Below are 16,881 nucleotides of genomic sequence, written 5' to 3' on the forward strand. Positions count from 1 at the left end.
CAAAATAATTGAACAAGATCAGTTGTGACTGTGAGTTATGTGCTAATTTTCACCTAAGGAGTCATTTCAAATGAATATTTCAAACAAAAGATGCGTAATTATTACCTAAATGCAATGAAGTTTGCAAACCTGTAAAGTAAAGGGTGATCAAAAGTTTCCCTAAGATGACTCAAAGCTGGTATATTTTCAGTGCAGATGTTAGTGCTGGTGGTTCTGATCTTTGGCCTTCGCGAGGCCCAGAAAATCAGTCATCTCTGTTTTAAGGAAGGAAACGAGTCTTAATTCTTAGCCTTTCTGGCGTACACGACAGCAGAAAGTCCCTTCATTCAAACATGTTGCAACTCAGAGCTGGAGTTAAATCTTTAGCTGCTTGACTTCCTTCCTACTTAGCAGCTTCAGATCAGATTCAGAGCATCCTGTGAGTTGAAGACACACAGTTGACAAAAGCTCACCCAGCTCACCTGAGGCTCTTTGCTGGTGTGGTCCAGAGCCACGATGGCCCTCTTCATCATCAGCCGACTGCTTTTAATGGCTCTTTTTCTGCGACCATCCACAGGAAGTGAGTTTAGGAGATGTTAGGGGTGTAACATTTTGATTTTCAAATGCTAAATGTGATTTCTCTGTGACAAACTAACCTTTGTGATGATGAAATATATTTCTTTTGCTGGGCTGAAAAAGACATGTATGCTATTTTTAGCGGTAAACACTTGTCTTTTCCTGTCTAAGGCTTATTTTGACATAAATTGATTTTTTAGTTTTTTCTCTACAAGAAAGTGCAAGGCTGTTTTACAGTTATGTCTATTTATCACTCATTAGGTTTATGCTCCAACATCAAAATGTACTGGTAAAAATGTGACATTTATGTGTTTTTATGATTAAAAAAAGTCAAATTAAAAACACACTTATTCATACAGAAACTTTGAAGTTTGTGATTTTGTTTCTGGAAGTCTGAAAAGAATGTATTACCTTTGCAGGTCAGCTTTTTATGAGTTAAATAATCTTTTTTTTTCTCTCTAGACGAAGAGTTGAAGAAACACACAACACTCAAACCTGACCATTCTGAGCGTTATCAAGAGTTCTGCCTGCGGATGCCTGACGACTCTCACTGGACAAGCTCCAAACCAGTCACTCAGCCACCCACAAGCAGCAGCCAGGCACCCAAAACATCTGAACAGCCAACCCAACCTAACCGGAAATCAACCTCACAGCCAAATACAGACGCTGTTTCATCCTCCTCGCTCATGCATCAAACACCTGCATACCTGAGTACTGTTCAACATCCTAAAAGCACAACCCCAAACAACCAGGAGGAGGTCACCACTGAGAAAATCAGAGTCGGGATGAGACCCCTGGAAATGGGTGAGACTTTTTTGAAATTAATTTATTTCTCTTGTTTTTTTTTTCACTTTGTGAAGTCCTTTAACCTTCATTATAGGTGAAATCATAAGAATTGTAGCCTTGTATAGATCTGTTAATAAATTCAAATCAAACAGATTCACATTTTCTATCTTAAGATGAAACTGTAGACAAAACATACACAACCATTAAAGAAGGGGTTTTGTCCTTCCTCTAGTCTTTATTCTGTCCCTCTAATGCCCCTGTATCATCTTTACGTGATCTTTACATTTTTCTTTAACTGGTGTTTTAAGCCAGTCCAAAACACTTTGTTTCAGCTGCTGTCTCTTTAAGGCTCCCGCGCGCCACACATCACCTTCTCTCTGATTGGCCAGCCCTCTGGAGGCCTCAGTGTTTAAGGCTTGGGGGAAAAGAACGCCCCTTCTTTAATACATTTTAATGCTGAAAACTATGACGAAATTCACTTGTATTGCACTGGGGGAAAAAATGACTCATAAAATATACAACCTTTTTTATCTCTCCTATCAGTAAGAAGAGTAGGAGTCAAAAATCTCATTTAACATCATCTTCATCGCAGCCTGGTGTTTATTGTATTTAACTTGGCTTTTTTTTTTGTTTGTTTGGTCTTCAAAACTTTTTTGTTGTGTTTACTGCTATTAAACACTAATATTCATCACAAAATCAACCTAAATGTCCTGTTCAAGCTTGGCTGTGACTTTCCATTAGTTTTTATGATAGTCTGTCTACATAAGAAGTTGAAAACTTCTTTCAGTTCTGTTGACGAGTTTTTCAGTTTACCAGTTTAACCAGTTTATTTTGCAACTCTTTGAACATCTACTACTTGACTCTTGTCTTCTTATAGTCTCCAATCCATGCCAGTGTGGGGAGACTGAGATAGATCCTGGCCCTGAGGTCTCTGAGCTTAAAAACCTATTGATCCATAACCCCACTGCAACATGCAGACACCGTGAATTCACGTAAGTCCCGCTAGAAATGACTGCTGTTGAGCTGTTCAGGAGCTAATATTAGCATTTAGCTTGAGTTCAGTCCAACAGAGTTGGGACAGATATGTTGAATGTTTGGTCTTTATGAGTGATTCAGGGCTCTGAGAAGCCTTAAACTCTGTTTTGTTCCAGCACGAGAATGACGGATGGAAGGAAATTTTGTGTGCCCAGGGAAACTGCCTTGTCATACATCAACAAGGAACTGTAAGTTATATTTCTGCTGCTTGTTTTCTGTGCATCCATTGGCAAAAGTCACACAAACTGAACTGCTGTTTGATGTGCGTGAAAGGTCTTTTCTGTTTTTTCCTGCCTCCGATTATTCATGTATGCACATGAAAGGAAGCACATGCTCCCCTAACTTTTCTACTTGTTCTACTTCTGACAATTTCTGTTTTAACAGCACAATTCCCAGTTTGGGATCAATAAGGTCATTTTATTGATTCTATTGTCAGGCTTTGGGATGCTGCGTATGCATGTGGAAGGGCAGAAAGTTCCTGTAATACACCCCATATTGCCAGCTGTATCTTTTGCATGCACATACATATTCCTATTTGGCTAAAGGGACCTAGACCAAAGAATGCTTTCTGTCAGGTCACTGTGTTTTACTGTCCATTTCACCAAGACCTGATACTACTGCTTCTGATAGTTCCTCATTTTTAGTGTGAATGTGATCTAAAAAATATTCATCACCGTGGTGATGTTTGTGTAAACTATTTGCAGCCTGATAAAAGCCATTTCCTCACAGATAAGTGGATGTGTTAATCATCTTTTCCTCTGAGTTGCTCATCAGAACATGTTTCTTATCTCACCTCCTCTCACAGTCAGTCTTTGGTCTCATCTTCAGCGGGGAACAATGGGCTCAGAGATACACATCCCAGACCTGGTGAGGGATTCTTTCCTTTAAAAAAATGTGCAATATGTGTAATAGTTTTGTGCAGATAAATTATCATCATGGGCATGCAAGTGAGTGTATGATGAGTAGAAGTTGCCTTCTTGTGCAAAACGTTATTAAGTTTTGGCAAGAAGTTATTGTACAATTTAAACAAAAACACGCTCAGGCCATTAAAGTGTGAACACAGTTTGGAGGAGGAGTTTGCAGCTGTTAATGTAAGACAATAACAGTCATATTAATACCTCAATAAAACCTTCAATTTTAGTTAAACTAAGTGAGACAATGTGTTTTAAGTGTTTCAAAACTGTGCAAGGTTTGGTTTTGTGTGTCTTCACAGAAAATAAAGGGTGCATTACATGCTTTGGAGCTGTAAAATTGGGTAACTTTGACCTGAAGGATGTAAAGTCTGTGTGGATGCAACACTCACTTGGCTGCCCTTCTGTGGTTCAGTAAGTTTCCATCTTCTGCTTAAACTTATCTTACACTGAGAGTAAATTGGGTTCTTTACAGACATTTAAAAGCAGCAGATTCCTTAAATCAGAATGAATCTTGAAGAAACACTGTGTAAATTAAGGGGTGAGCTGGGCGTTTGTAGAGGCCTCATCGTGACATTTTTCTTCTCATTCACAGTGTCACCATGTGGAGCAAAGGGGGTATCTGTGTTGACTCATCCAAGTCTGAGTTCAGGATCCTGCTGAAGAAACTGGAAATTTAAAGCCACTAAAAAGATGTCAGAAAACATTATTTTTGTAATTATCCCCCAGGATTGGGATTACTGTTGTCATGTGTTGGCCTTTTTGTCATGTGTATTTGTAGTGCGTCTGTCTTGTGGATTTGTCTTGTGTTTTTATGTGTCTTGACTCTCTCTGTGTTAATCTCAATATTTTTTTTATCTTGTACTTCCTGTTCAATTCTGTAGTTCTTGTTCCCTGTGTGTCTGGTTTATTTTTCATGTGTTTTTTGTTGTTGTTGTGTGTGTTGCAGATTTATCCTGTTTCTTTGTGTCATTAATTATCTCCTATGTGTTCTTTCAAAGTGATCCTTGTCTTCTATGTTGTACAATGTGTTTTCCTTTTTTCTCTGTTTCTAGTTTTAGTTCTACCTCCTGGCTTGACTGCCCCTCACCTGTTTCAGCCACTGTACAATAAAATGAATGTAGTCACGACATCCCTCACCTCTGTCTTTTTGGGCTTTTGGATTTTGGTTCAATAAATAACTTTGTTTAATCTCCACCTGGGCCTCCCTGCTCTTGTGTTTTTTCTAAACCTTGACAACATTACGGGTATTTTTGAGGAAGCATGGTAAATTGACTTTATTGATACTGAAGTGTAACATTACGTTTTTTAGAACAAAATGTTTCAGAGTGGAAAAAAAATACAACCTACCTCTTATGAAAGGCGATAAATAAATCAGCCTTCAAAAATATAATATCTAACTCTACAGTCTAGGAAATCAATATAAAATTTCCTTTTTTATCCTGACGTCTGTTTCAGTAAACAAATTTGAGAAGTGATGAAAGTTAAGGGGTCATGACTTAATGCTATACTATTTCTCAATATGTAACTATCACAAATAGTCCTCACAGCACCTTTAAATTATGATACATGAAAGTTGTATCTAACTTGGTCAGCTCACTTCTCACTGCTAAGCTTTGCCTATATATATATATATATATATATATATATATATATATATATATATATATATATATATATATATATGTATATATATATATATATATATATATATATATATATATATATATATATATATATATATATACAGAGAGTGAGAGAGAGAGAGAGAGAGAGAGAGAGAGAGAGAGAGAGAGAGAGAGATTTTTAGGGGGTCAGTAAGCTAAAACAGCTTAACAGATTTTTGCTTTACAAGTTTAGATTTGAACATTCATCTTATTTTCTATTCTCAAAAATTAAGCCAAGAAGATTTATCCAGTTAACATCTTTATTATTCTCAACTCATTGTGTACATCCTTGTAAATCAAACAGTACTGCCATCTACTGACCCCCAGGGGAAACTGCATGTCCTGCCTGAAATTGTGACTCTACCGGGCAGAAGAAATTCAATGAAGGATATAACTGGCCTGGCTGCATGGTGGCGCTGCAGCCTCACTGCAAGAGGGTCACTGGTTCAATTCCCAGTTTGCATGTTCTCCCTGTGCATGTGTGGGTCCCCCCTGGGTCCTCTGGCTTCCTCCCACAGTCCAAAACATGCTCATCAGGTTAATTAGTCACTTAAAATTGTCTGTAGGTGTGAGTGTGTGTGTGAGGTTGTTTGTCTATGAGTCACACCTGTGATTAACTAGAGACCAGTCCAGGGTGTACCCCTCCTCTTACCCTAAGACAGCTGGGATAGGCTCCAGCCACCTGCGACCCTGAACAGGGCAAGGGGTACAGAAAATGAATTACTGATATAACTGACACAGATTTGTTGTTGTAGCTCATGTTTGAGATACATGTTTGTGATTCCTTTGAGAACAACAGTAAGGATATGAGCTGGTAGGAATCTCCGCTTGCTGACTCTTGGGTTCATCCAGTTTTTTCTCCAGAGGGTCAGTGGCATGCACAGTGTCCTTAAGTCCCGCAGCAGCACCATGTCTCCCAGCAGCCCACGGCCTCCTCTCAGCCTCTGGTTGTCTCTCTGCAGGTTGTTATGAGATCTTTTATTCCTGGTCAGGAGTTCCCTCTTTCTAGCCAGTGTAGCTTCCACCTCAGCCAGCTGCTCTTCCTGGTCTGGACCTCCATCTGGCTTCAGGACAGTTTCTCCTTCATTTTTTACACAATGCTGGCCATGATTTGTGAAGCATGATTTAAATTTAAAAAAGGAAAATAATCCTGTGTTTCAAACCCACCTCTAAGATGCTGTTAATCTTCTTTTGTATCTTCACAGATTCCTCTGCTCTCAGTTTGTCTTCTCTGTTCCCGTCGCTCAGCCTGCAGACGCTCAAACTGGAGCTGGAGAGGGTCTTTATGTTTGTCTTCATCACGGCCTCCAGCCTGTGAATCCTGCTCCTCAGACTGAGATGCTTCAGGCGCACCTTGATCAGCTCCTCCTGGTGAAGCTGCTCCGCTGCAAGGGTCGATTCAACTCTGGCCTGTGCAGCTTGTTTAGTGAGACGATAACTGATTACAGAAAGAGCAAAATTCTGCTTTAGAGCCATGAACACTTGCCATTCATCTTACACCTAAGGACGGAGATGAGACAGTCTTTCATTACAAAAAAAATTAACCTGATGCTCTGGATCCGGCTCACATTCTTTCCAGCCTTCTGCCTTTGGTTTATTGTTCAGATCACTGCAACCTGCTCAGATCAAAATATTATTTTTACAGTCTTGGAATTAAAAAATAAAATAAAATGTAAAATACACTTTTTGACATGTTGACATTCCCCACAAGTTAACACTTTAAGGTAAGAAAGGTTAAAGGGAGGCATTGTGCGTGTGTTTTTTATTTTTTTAAGAGTAATTCTGTGCCCCTGTAGTAACTTTACATGATTTAAAGCTCAAGAAAAATCCATATTTCTACATCATAGGAATATGTAAAAGTTTGAAAATCTACACAAGTTACTCTATATTCATATTTAAAAAATGGGAAAGTGGGAAACCTTCCCTCTAAGATAATTGGAATATTGGTATGTGTGGCTTTGCCTCTTTGATCAATTAATGTACAATAGTTTGTTTTTGTTTTGTTTTGTTTTTACAAAAACTCTAACAAAAGAAAAGAAAAAAAAAGTCTCATACGGTGCAGAGACAAAGACATTACCTAAAATAAACAACAAAGTTATCATAATAATACACTTAAATAGAAAACAAAAATTAATAAGGCAATTATTAGAAAAGATGCATACTTTTCATTGTCTTCCTATCAGTTGGAGTACCATATGAGCGCAATGGTGGACAGAGGCACTATGTGTGTTTAAATGTTGCATAGAATCAGGATTGTGGAGATAAAAAGAAGTGTCAGCAGTGACTGCTGTGAAGATGCTGCCATCGTACAGATCTTTACTTTTATCTCGACCAGATGAAGTCACATTAAAACCTTTTTCAAGGTAAAAAAATATATAAATAAAATCTGAATTAAAGTAAGAGTTCGAAGACACAGGTCAGAGCTCTGAGATTAAAATCAGAAGATTGAAGTTAGAATTCAGCTTCGGCAGAAGTAGCTCATCTCCCAGGAATAAAACAAGAACTCGATAACTCCTCCCTAACACAGCCAGCTCCACCCAGGACAGGAACCCTTTTCCCCTCCCCTTTAGATCTACAGTTTGAAGATGGGTGTTACCAACCAGGGCTGGCATTCACTGCTCATACAAATGATATGTAGATCAGAGTTTCATCTTTGAGGAAGTGAAACTTCAGTAGGAGTTAGAGAGTAGAGAAATGGCGCAGAAAGGAGCTCAGGTGAACCGGGAATGGATTTCTTGTTCGATCTGTTTGGATCTACTAAAGGATCCAGTGACTGTTTCCTGTGGACACAGCTACTGCATGAAGTGTGTTGAAATCCACTGGGATAAAGAGGATGAGAAAAGAGTCTACAGCTGCCCTCAGTGTAGGCAGACCTTCCAACAGAGGCCTGTCCTGGGGAAAAACACCATGTTAGCAGATTTAGTGGAGGAACTGAAGAAGACTGGACTCCAAGCTGCTCCTACTGATTGCTGCTATGCTGGACCTGAGGATGTTGCCTGTGATGTCTGCACTGGGAGAAAACTGAAGGCAAGCAAGTCCTGTCTGGTCTGTTTAGTCTCTTTCTGTGACGAACACCTTCAGCCTCATATTGAAACACCTGCCTTTATGAAACACAAGCTGGTGGAGCCGTCCAAGAAGCTCCAGGAGAACATCTGCTCTCGTCATGATGAGGTGATGAAGATGTTCTGTCGTACTGATCAGCAGTCTATCTGTTATCTCTGCTTAATAAAGGAGCACAAAGGCCATGACACAGTCACAGCTGCTGAAGAAAGGACCGAGAGGCAGAGAAAGCTCAAGGTGAGCCAACAAAACATTCAGCAGAGAATCAAGGACAGGGAGAAAGGTGTGAAGCTGCTTCAACAGGAGCTGGAGGCCATCAATAGCTCTGCTGATAAAACAGTGGAGCACAGTGAGAAGATGTTCACTGAGCTGATCTGTCTCATGGAGAAAAGACGCTCTGATGTGAAGCAGCAGGTCAGATCCCAGCAGAAAGCTGAAGTGAGTCGAGTTAAAGAGCTTCAGCAGAAGCTGGAGCAGGAGATCGCTGAGCTGAAGAGGAAAGACGCAGAACTGCAGAAGCTGTCACACACACAGGATGACAACCAGTTTCTACAGGACTACCCCACTCTGTCAGCACTCTGTGAATCTATGCACTCATCCAGCATCAATAGCAATCCTCAGAGATACTTTGAGGACTTGTCAGCAGCTGTGTCAAGAGTCAGAGATAAACTACAGGATGTTCTGAAAGATAAAAGTACAGACGTCTTGACATTAGCTGTGTGTCAGTCTTACACTGGGCCTTCAAAGGATCCAGCTTTCATAGCCTGCAAGGGCCAACCAGAACAAACTGAACTGAGGTTGTTTCACTTACAGAAGACAGTCTGTAAATATAGGGAAATCCCCCTTCCTTCCTTCCTTCCTACTGAACTAGGAAAAAGGACATATTTTGACCTATGATTTGGATTGAGCAGCCTTCCAATAGGTTTAACTGGTTAACTAGGTCGAATGTCACATGACAGACACAACAATGATCTCTGTTCAAAGGTTACTTCAAGGGTCTGCGGGTTTGTCTTCTATCAAATTTCTCGCTACTTAGTTGAAAACAAGTAAGATCATCACCAGGCTGTTTGAGAGAGTTTGTGAATTTGTTTAAATTGGGGTGAAAAGGGTCATGGGATACGTTGTGCCAGAAAAGACGCACCTGTGGGATTTAAAGTAGGATACACTTGTCAGCAGTCTTAGATAGTCTTGAGATGCAGCAACCTTTGATTTGAGATACAGAGCGTGAGAGAAGTGGATGTCAATCAAACTCAGTCTGTTGACCTAACACTTCCTCCGGTATCTGATAAGCCATTGAGGCTTTCACTGCTCACAATGATTTCTCTTATTATTATTATTTTTATTTGTAAATAAAACTATAATTGTGTATAGAGACATTTATTTGGGGGAATAGATTTTGTTTTTAGCAGGAAAAAAATCTTTGACTATCATTTTTCCCTATTTTTCACATATGCTCTGACTGCAGAATCAGAATAGAAGAGGGGTTATATCATCAGCTTGTTTTTTCTATTTTTTAAAGTATCACATATTGTAACTCAAAATTCTGAGATCAAATCAATGTTTGCAAAAAATATATACATAGTTACGTTATGTTATGTTATGTTATTATTCTAACTGATGTAAATGGTATTTTCAAAACTGAATGATCCAGATCCAACTATTGTTAAAATTAATCACTTTCTTCCACAGCAGCTGAAATTCTGATTATACAAACTGAATGAATAAAGTGAACCTATCAATAAAATAAATGATCAAATGTGTGAATAAACTGAGGTCTGATGTAACAAACAAATAAACATATGCAAAGTGCCTATCTTCATTGCAAGTTGAAAAAAAAAAAAATTCAATTTATTGCTTAAAAATTTACTCTAATAAAGTTTTATAAAGAGCGGTGATGTTTCCGTGTAGTAACAGTGATGTGCATTTTTCTTTTATGTTTAAATTTTGTTTTCCTTAAACCTGGATTTTGGGTACAATTCTTCCTCGTATAATGACTGACTTCTAAAAAATACATCCAAAACAAACAGTATTACCTGAAAGCAGTGCAATTTATTGAAATGTATAAAGGACCCCATTATTATTTATTTTATGATATTTTATTGCCAGAGTATTCCTAAGAGACAGCCTAAAAGGAAAATTTGAAGTGTTAAGGTATTGTTATTCCTTACTTTTTAATGTTTACAGAAAATCATACTTTATCCAAGCTCTATTTATTCTTTAACACCCTAACTTTAATGTGTCTTTTTAATTAATTCACAATGTGTGTTATTTTTACCACATTTCCCATATATAGGGTTTCTTAAATTAAGAATTATAAAATACATTTCAGTCAATCAGTGTGTACAACCTGAGTGCTTTTGCATGCACCCGAATATCCATATTGTTGCTATTGTTAATATTATTAGGTGAATGTGTTGTATGTTTGGCCTGTAAGAAGTATGAAAATAGAAACCTGAATATTAAACCGGCCTCTTCATATTTTTTTCATTTTCTGATTTTTTCTTTTTGATGGTCTAATTCACCTGTGCTCGCTGCAATAATTTCACCCTTATTGCTAATCGTTAAAGAAATTTCCTCATTGGAGGAATCAGATGCCATCTCTGGGTTTGTCACTGTATTATTTCCTTTTTCTGCGTCCAACTCCATTTTTATGTGTATAAAAGGAAAAAGTGTGTTTGAAATGTCCAGATATATGGATATAGGGCTCGTGCCCTTCTAAGGTCAGTGGCACGGTTCGTTTTGTTTCGGTTGTCCTGGAAACTAGTCCTGGTAGCCAATCAGAGGCGCTCATTCATTAATATTAATAAGCAGGATGTGAGGCGGTCGCGCGGCCAGACCTGTGGTGCGCAGGCGCGGAGTTCTGCCTCCAACAACAAGAAGCAGGAGCCAGGCAACATGGCCGACCTGGGGAAGAAGTACTGCGTTAACTGCCTCGCAGATGTTACCAACCTGCGGCTTCGCTGCACCGACTGTCCGGACATCGAGCTGTGCCCGGAGTGCTTCTCGGCTGGCGCAGAACTCGGGAATCACCGCAGATGGCATGGCTACCAGCAGGTCGACGGCGGTCGGTTCTCTCTCTGGGGTCCCGAGGCGGAGGGAGGATGGACCAGCAGGGAAGAGCAGTCGCTGCTCGATGCTATCGAGCAATATGGATTTGGAAACTGGGTACATCACTTTTAAACTACTTTACTCTGTTCAGTTTCAAACATTATGTTAAATAAGCTTGCAAAAGTTTTTTTGACGTGCTTCGAAACCATGGGCGGTAAAAGTTAGTCCATAGGTAAAATGTTAACATCTGTGACCTTTATGTAAATGTTGTCGTATTGTCGTGAAAGTTTGACCGCGGAGTCTCGGCGGGGATTACCACTGTGAATAAAACACCCAGGAAATGTTAACCCTCGTTACTAGTAAAATTATTGTTTAACATATAATGATTTCAGCGTCAAATGCCGTTAAAAATATGACAAATTAGGAATTAGAGCCAGTAAGTACAGCCCGAGAAGTGAGGGCACTATGACTTTAGGTTCACGGTTTCCATCCTGTTTTATACAGTCTATGATTCTATCACAGAGCATCACATGAAATCATTACAATACTAAAGGCTGCAAATATAAGTCTCAATATAGGAACAGACTACATTACAACTTAGATCACAGGTCTGTTGCAAGGTGGTTTTATAGTGTCGTATGCAGGTTATTTAAAAAAACAATCATTGTAGAATATTGTGAGATGGATTCATTACATCTATTTAAAATACTTTATAAATGTAGCCTTTATGGAACACAGTCTTGGATTATTTGGCTAGGTAAAAAGCTGATAAAAAAAATCTAAATTATCATTGGCTCCATTTCTATTCATCGCTGTTTTTCTGAATAATTCAGTCAGTTAAGGTCAATCTGAATCTGAAATACTTCTTCGATCCCAAAGAGGAAATTACACAGTATGAAATATTTGCAGGAGGTCTGTCTCACTGGTCTTTTACTGCAAAAAAAAGATAAATAAATAACACATCTGCCTGAAATATAGCCTTAATTGAATTAACAACCCAAAGTATTTATCAAGTTGACAGCTGAGCAAACGTCCTTCAACGCCTAGTTGTGTCACTTAACTAAATGATTGACAGTTGATCAAAATTCACCAGAAAGGTTGTGAATTTCAACAGTTAATCAACTTCTCAGTTATATAAAGTTGGAGAATAGAGCAAAGAAGAGGGGCCGATGTCTTTTTTTTTTAATTCATGAAACTATGGAAGAGCACCTGAAGGTCATGATCCAATGGATGAGGTTTTAAAGCACTTCTGTACATCACTCTTATTTTCACTTTTTAACTGTTTTTCAGGAGGACATGGCTGCCCACGTAGGAGCATCCAGAACTCCTCTAGAGGTCATGGAGCATTACGTCACCATGTACATCCACGGAAACCTGGGAAAAGCATGCATCCCCGACAGCATTCCCAACAGGGTGACTGACCACACCTGCCCGAGCGGGGGTCCTCTGTCACCCAGCCTCACCACACCGCTACCTCCTCTGGATATCAGCCTGGCTGAGCAGCAGCAGCTGGGGTACATGCCGCTACGTGACGACTATGAGATCGAATACGACCAGGATGCAGAGAAACTCATCAGCGGTCTGTCTGTGAACTACGATGATGAGGATGTGGAGATTGAAATGAAACGAGCCCACGTGGACATGTATGTGCGAAAGCTTCGAGAGCGGCAGCGGCGCAAGAACATCGCCCGAGATTATAACTTGGTGCCGGGGTTTCTCGGCCGAGACAAGAAAGACAAGGAGAAGGAGAAACCAGGAGTGCTGGGGGTGATAGGTGCTGCTGGTGGTGCTGGAGGAGTAGGACCTGGAAGTGGGACTGTTGGATCAGGGACCACAATAGCAGCAGTGTCAGGTCCTGTCCCAAGTACACCCAAAAGGAAGATCACAAAGGAGGAGAAGGACCAGAGAGTGAGGCTGAGGGGGCTCTGCCAGTTTATGGCCCATCGGGAGTTTGAAGACTTCTTTGAGAACATGCATAAAGAGCGAGTGTTGAGGGCAAAGGTGCGTGAGCTGCAGCGCTATCGCCGCAACGGAATAACCCGCCTTGAAGAATCAACTGAATACGAAGCAGCACGTCACAAACGAGAGAAACGCAAGGAAAACAAAAGTGTTGTAACTTCCAAACGTGGCAGCGGAGGAGGAGGCGGTCTTGGCTCTGGGATCGGACTCGGAGGAACAGGAGGAGGAGGGGGTGTGGCTGGAGGGCTGGGTGTTGGAGGTGGGATCAAAGAAGAGGGCAAAGATGGTGAGTTCTCTGCCATTGAGAACTTGACGGGCTTTGAGCTGCTGTCGGACAGGGAGAAGGTGCTGTGTAACTCTCTGAACCTCAGCCCGGCGCGCTACCTGACCGTCAAAACCATCATCATCAAAGATCATCTGCAGAAACGGCAGGGCATCCCAGCAAAGAGCCGGCTGCCCAGCTACCTGGACAAGGTGCTCAAGAGGCGCATCCTCACCTTCCTCACAGAGAGTGGATGGATTTCCAGAGACGCCTCATAGCAAGACATCTTCTGTCAGGAAAGAATAATTCCAGATTTACACTCCGGGGAGAGGAAGAAACTACTGTTTCACATTTTTCTAAGATGACTTGTAAATATGTTTAAAAAAAAAAAATCAAAAAGGGCATGCCCCTCTGACAAAAATATTTTCATACATGGGCCAGAAACAAAACGGAGCCTATATTTCTACGTTAAGAACAGGGCACTGAAGAAAAAACAACACTGGGTTTAAAGTACTTTCTCCTGTTTTTGTCATAGGATGATGACTCCAATGCTAAAAAGTGTTTTATTCTTAAAGCTTCTGGTTCACTGAAGATGTGCAGAGTGCAGAATTTTCACCTCATCTTTAAGATGAATATCTTAAGAAATTACTCTTTTTTTGCTGATGTTTTTTCAGACTGATCCAGGGCCAAACTTTTAGGCTGGCTAGTATTTGACCCCATTAGATCTTAAAGAACTGACCTGCAACCCCAAGAAGCTCTGAAATTTGACCCGTAGTTTTCTTTATTTCTGACTCAAAGGAAAAGGAGGAGCTTGTTTTCAGCCATGGTCTAACTTTCTGAAAATGTGAAATTCTGAAAAAGACATCATGCTGTATCAGAGAGGATTTATTTGAGAGCATAACTTCAGCAAATGTCAGATCTTTATTTTCATACATAGAACTCATTTATGCAGCTGGTGAAGCCCCCTGCTGGTCATACAACAGAATACATCCACTACTTCTATTTCTCAAAGTCTCAGATTGAAACTGACTCTGCTAATAACTCTTCTCATCAGTGGTATGTAAGTATAGACACATGTGTCGGCCAGTTATTGAGAGAACTGTGTGCACAAATTTACCAAAGAATAGTTATGAATAGTTATGCTGAAATGAATGAAGGAATCAGAAAGCATTGGACAGTCTTAATTTTCTAAACTGAAAGAGTTCCTTATTCTGGACTTTCACCTGATCTGTGTTCAGTCAGTATCCAGATGTCTCCAGAGTGGCTGAGCAGAAACTCAGAGTAACAGAGCCAGTGAAGTAAACGCATTTGATAGACTTTGAATCTATTAGCCTTGCTGCCATGACCAGGCAAAGAACACATAGCAGGTGGATTTTAGTCATAGAGTCGTGTGGAATTAAAAGAAATGATTGGGCAATGATTCCTTTTTTTAAATGCTTTGGGTGTATTTCAAAATGTGTGTGCCTGAACAATCCACCTGCAGAAAATGTTAAAAAAAAAAAAAAAAGGATGCCAAAACCAAAAAGTGAATCGTTGTATTTTCAGCCTGACCACAGTATTACAGATATAATGATGTAAATATCAAACAAAAGGGTCAGCAGATCTCATTTTGACTCTCATAGAGAGCAGGAGCTACCACCTGTTCGCCTGTAGTCTGAAATGGTTGTTTGTTGCAACCCACGAAGCGTTTGTGTAACCCAAAAAAGAGAAGTGATTGAGGCAGGAGCAGACAGCACTTATCAGGTGAAACTCCTGTTTTACTAATCTGAGTTGGGTGGCTATGAGGCAGCTGGCTCTGGTTTAAATGCTCTCTAAGTGTCCTTTGAGGTTCTTCTGATATCACTATGATTATGGGAGTGACAGAGACATGTCCAGTCCTCTAAACCTGTGTTAATCCGCAGCATAAACTAGTCCCCAGCATCTGCACTGTTTACTTACTTTGTTAGATTTCTTCCTGCTCTCTTAGGATTCTTTAAAAACACATAATTGTTACACTCATACAATACTTCACCTGTATCAACACTATCCTGAAGAGCTGCTGGACTTAGTGTGTAGAGGAACAGCTAAGAAGGAGATGTGAAGTGTTGAGATGTAGCCTGGTCTCAGTGGGATTTGTTGACAACAAAAAAGAAAGAAGTCCCCAAATTTAAATCTTCAAGTAACAAAAAAAAAAAAAAACTTAATCTGAGTGTGTTTCTTTTTCAGTCAGCTCAGTGCCTCGTGGTGTAAGATTGAGTTCTGATTAAATAGGATTAGTATGATCACGGTACCTCATGTGATCCAGATATTACCCCCAGACTCCTCTAGCATGTTGATTGTTTCCAAAGCCCTTTATTTTATCCTGAGAGATTTTCCTCTTCTGATGGTTTTGGCTTGCCTTTCTCCAAAATCTGTTGCATATTTTATCACGAGATCAGCCTCTTGGACCAAACTGCACCAAAAAATAATGAAACTTCAGTGCAAAAGGTGGAAAACTGACAAATAAAAGAGCAGAGAAAAGACTAACATGAAGAGGACTCTGACAGACAAGAGCACAGATAATTTGCTGCATTTCGTTTTTAATTCTTCCTTCACAAATAAGATCAAAGGGTTTAAGACTCAAACAATGTGGGTAAGATTTGCAAGGGCTTAGAAATGATCACTTAGTAGGACACCAGGCTTCTTTTTCTACACATGAGGGGATGTCAGTATCAGAAAAAGTTTGTTGAAATTGAAAATAAGCTGTAACTCAAATCTTAAACCCATGCACCAAACAAAGACCTGAAACTGTCAGATCACTGTGAGGCTCCTAGATGTGAGTGTGGTCAGTAGATCAGGATTTCTGCAAGAGGGTTTCTTCTGCATGTCAACCAAATGTTCCAAAGTCTTTCAAAAAGGTGTGTTTTGACAAAAAAAGCCAGAAAAGAAAATATAGTGTTTGTATTTTTTTCATCGTGGGACTATTTTTTGAAAGGGTGGGTTCATAAAATGTAAATATTTTTGTAAGATAAATAAGAAAAGAGAAACTATAAGAACTGATGCGAAGTGTACAGTATTTTGTGTCATGGTCATTTTTTATAGCTTTTGTAATAAAAACTAGATTTTGGATTTCAAAGAGGCGTTTCCCAGCGCTTGTGGTGGCATGCTGATGAGTCCAATGCTGTGTTGCTGTTTTTTTGTCTCGTTACTTTGTTGTTGCAAATGATGTGGTATGTTTGGAGTTGTATTAAAAGTGCAGATACTTTATAATTCTGAATGATCTGTTTGCTCTCTTCATTATTTTTACCCTCCTGAGTCTCAAGAGAAGAAGAAACCCAATCAATACAAGAGAGGGTCTGTTTCTCCAGACTGAAGAGTTCCACCAGAGCAGCATGTCAATGAGGTCACATCACACACAACCGTTTCATTCACTCCGTTTATCAGTGCACAACAGAGGAGGAATCTTTTTCAGCTCCTCAGATTTTCTGATGTTTGTGGTGGTGAACAAACGCTGGACAGGTCTCATTTAAAGGCTGACCAAAGACTAGTAGAAAGTCAAAATAACTGATTATACTTGTGTTTCAGGTTTCTTTTAGTTGTAAGCCACAATTATCAAAATGAAAAAATAATGTATGTAAAT

At 39.7% G+C, this 16,881-nt stretch overlaps 4 protein-coding genes across 6 annotated transcripts; 3 read left to right on the top strand and 1 right to left on the bottom strand.

Annotated features, from left to right (window-relative positions):
• Nucleotides 1-428: 428 nt before the first annotated feature.
• LOC141784490 (uncharacterized) lies at nt 429-3,950 on the top strand. Its single transcript, XM_074662326.1, has 6 exons — nt 429-559; nt 1,018-1,359; nt 2,219-2,333; nt 2,493-2,564; nt 3,182-3,243; nt 3,883-3,950. The coding sequence occupies exons 1-6, from the start codon at nt 496-498 to the stop codon at nt 3,948-3,950; spliced, it is 723 nt and encodes a 240-aa protein (XP_074518427.1). The 5' UTR covers nt 429-495.
• Nucleotides 3,951-5,228: 1,278 nt separating this feature from the next.
• On the bottom strand, nt 5,229-11,103 carry cfap184 (cilia and flagella associated protein 184). Of its 3 annotated transcripts, XR_012600163.1 has the most exons (4): nt 10,964-11,094; nt 6,500-6,570; nt 6,122-6,392; nt 5,229-6,014 (listed from the first exon to the last, which is right to left on the bottom strand). XR_012600163.1 is itself a non-coding variant. In XM_074699331.1 (3 exons), the coding sequence occupies exons 1-3, from the start codon at nt 10,993-10,995 to the stop codon at nt 5,608-5,610; spliced, it is 714 nt and encodes a 237-aa protein (XP_074555432.1). In that variant the 5' UTR covers nt 10,996-11,103; the 3' UTR covers nt 5,229-5,607. The 3 variants fall into 3 exon arrangements, 1 of the variants encoding a protein (XP_074555432.1); XR_012600162.1 differs by having other exon boundaries at nt 5,229-6,392; XM_074699331.1 differs by lacking the exon at nt 6,500-6,570 and having other exon boundaries at nt 5,229-6,018; nt 10,964-11,103.
• LOC141811315 (E3 ubiquitin/ISG15 ligase TRIM25-like) lies at nt 7,639-9,433 on the top strand. The gene has a single exon (XM_074699329.1). It carries the CDS (start codon nt 7,649-7,651, stop codon nt 8,909-8,911), a length of 1,263 nt encoding a protein of 420 aa, XP_074555430.1. The 5' UTR covers nt 7,639-7,648; the 3' UTR covers nt 8,912-9,433.
• On the top strand, nt 10,840-16,509 carry tada2b (transcriptional adaptor 2B). Its single transcript, XM_074699330.1, has 2 exons — nt 10,840-11,179; nt 12,353-16,509. The coding sequence occupies exons 1-2, from the start codon at nt 10,910-10,912 to the stop codon at nt 13,559-13,561; spliced, it is 1,479 nt and encodes a 492-aa protein (XP_074555431.1). The 5' UTR covers nt 10,840-10,909; the 3' UTR covers nt 13,562-16,509.
• Nucleotides 16,510-16,881: the final 372 nt, after the last annotated feature.

This window comes from Halichoeres trimaculatus, unplaced genomic scaffold, assembly GCF_033239565.1.
Source record: "Halichoeres trimaculatus isolate MK-OKI-2021-1 unplaced genomic scaffold, fHalTri1.1 fHalTri1_scaffold_22, whole genome shotgun sequence".
Taxonomy (NCBI): domain Eukaryota; kingdom Metazoa; phylum Chordata; class Actinopteri; order Labriformes; family Labridae; genus Halichoeres; species Halichoeres trimaculatus.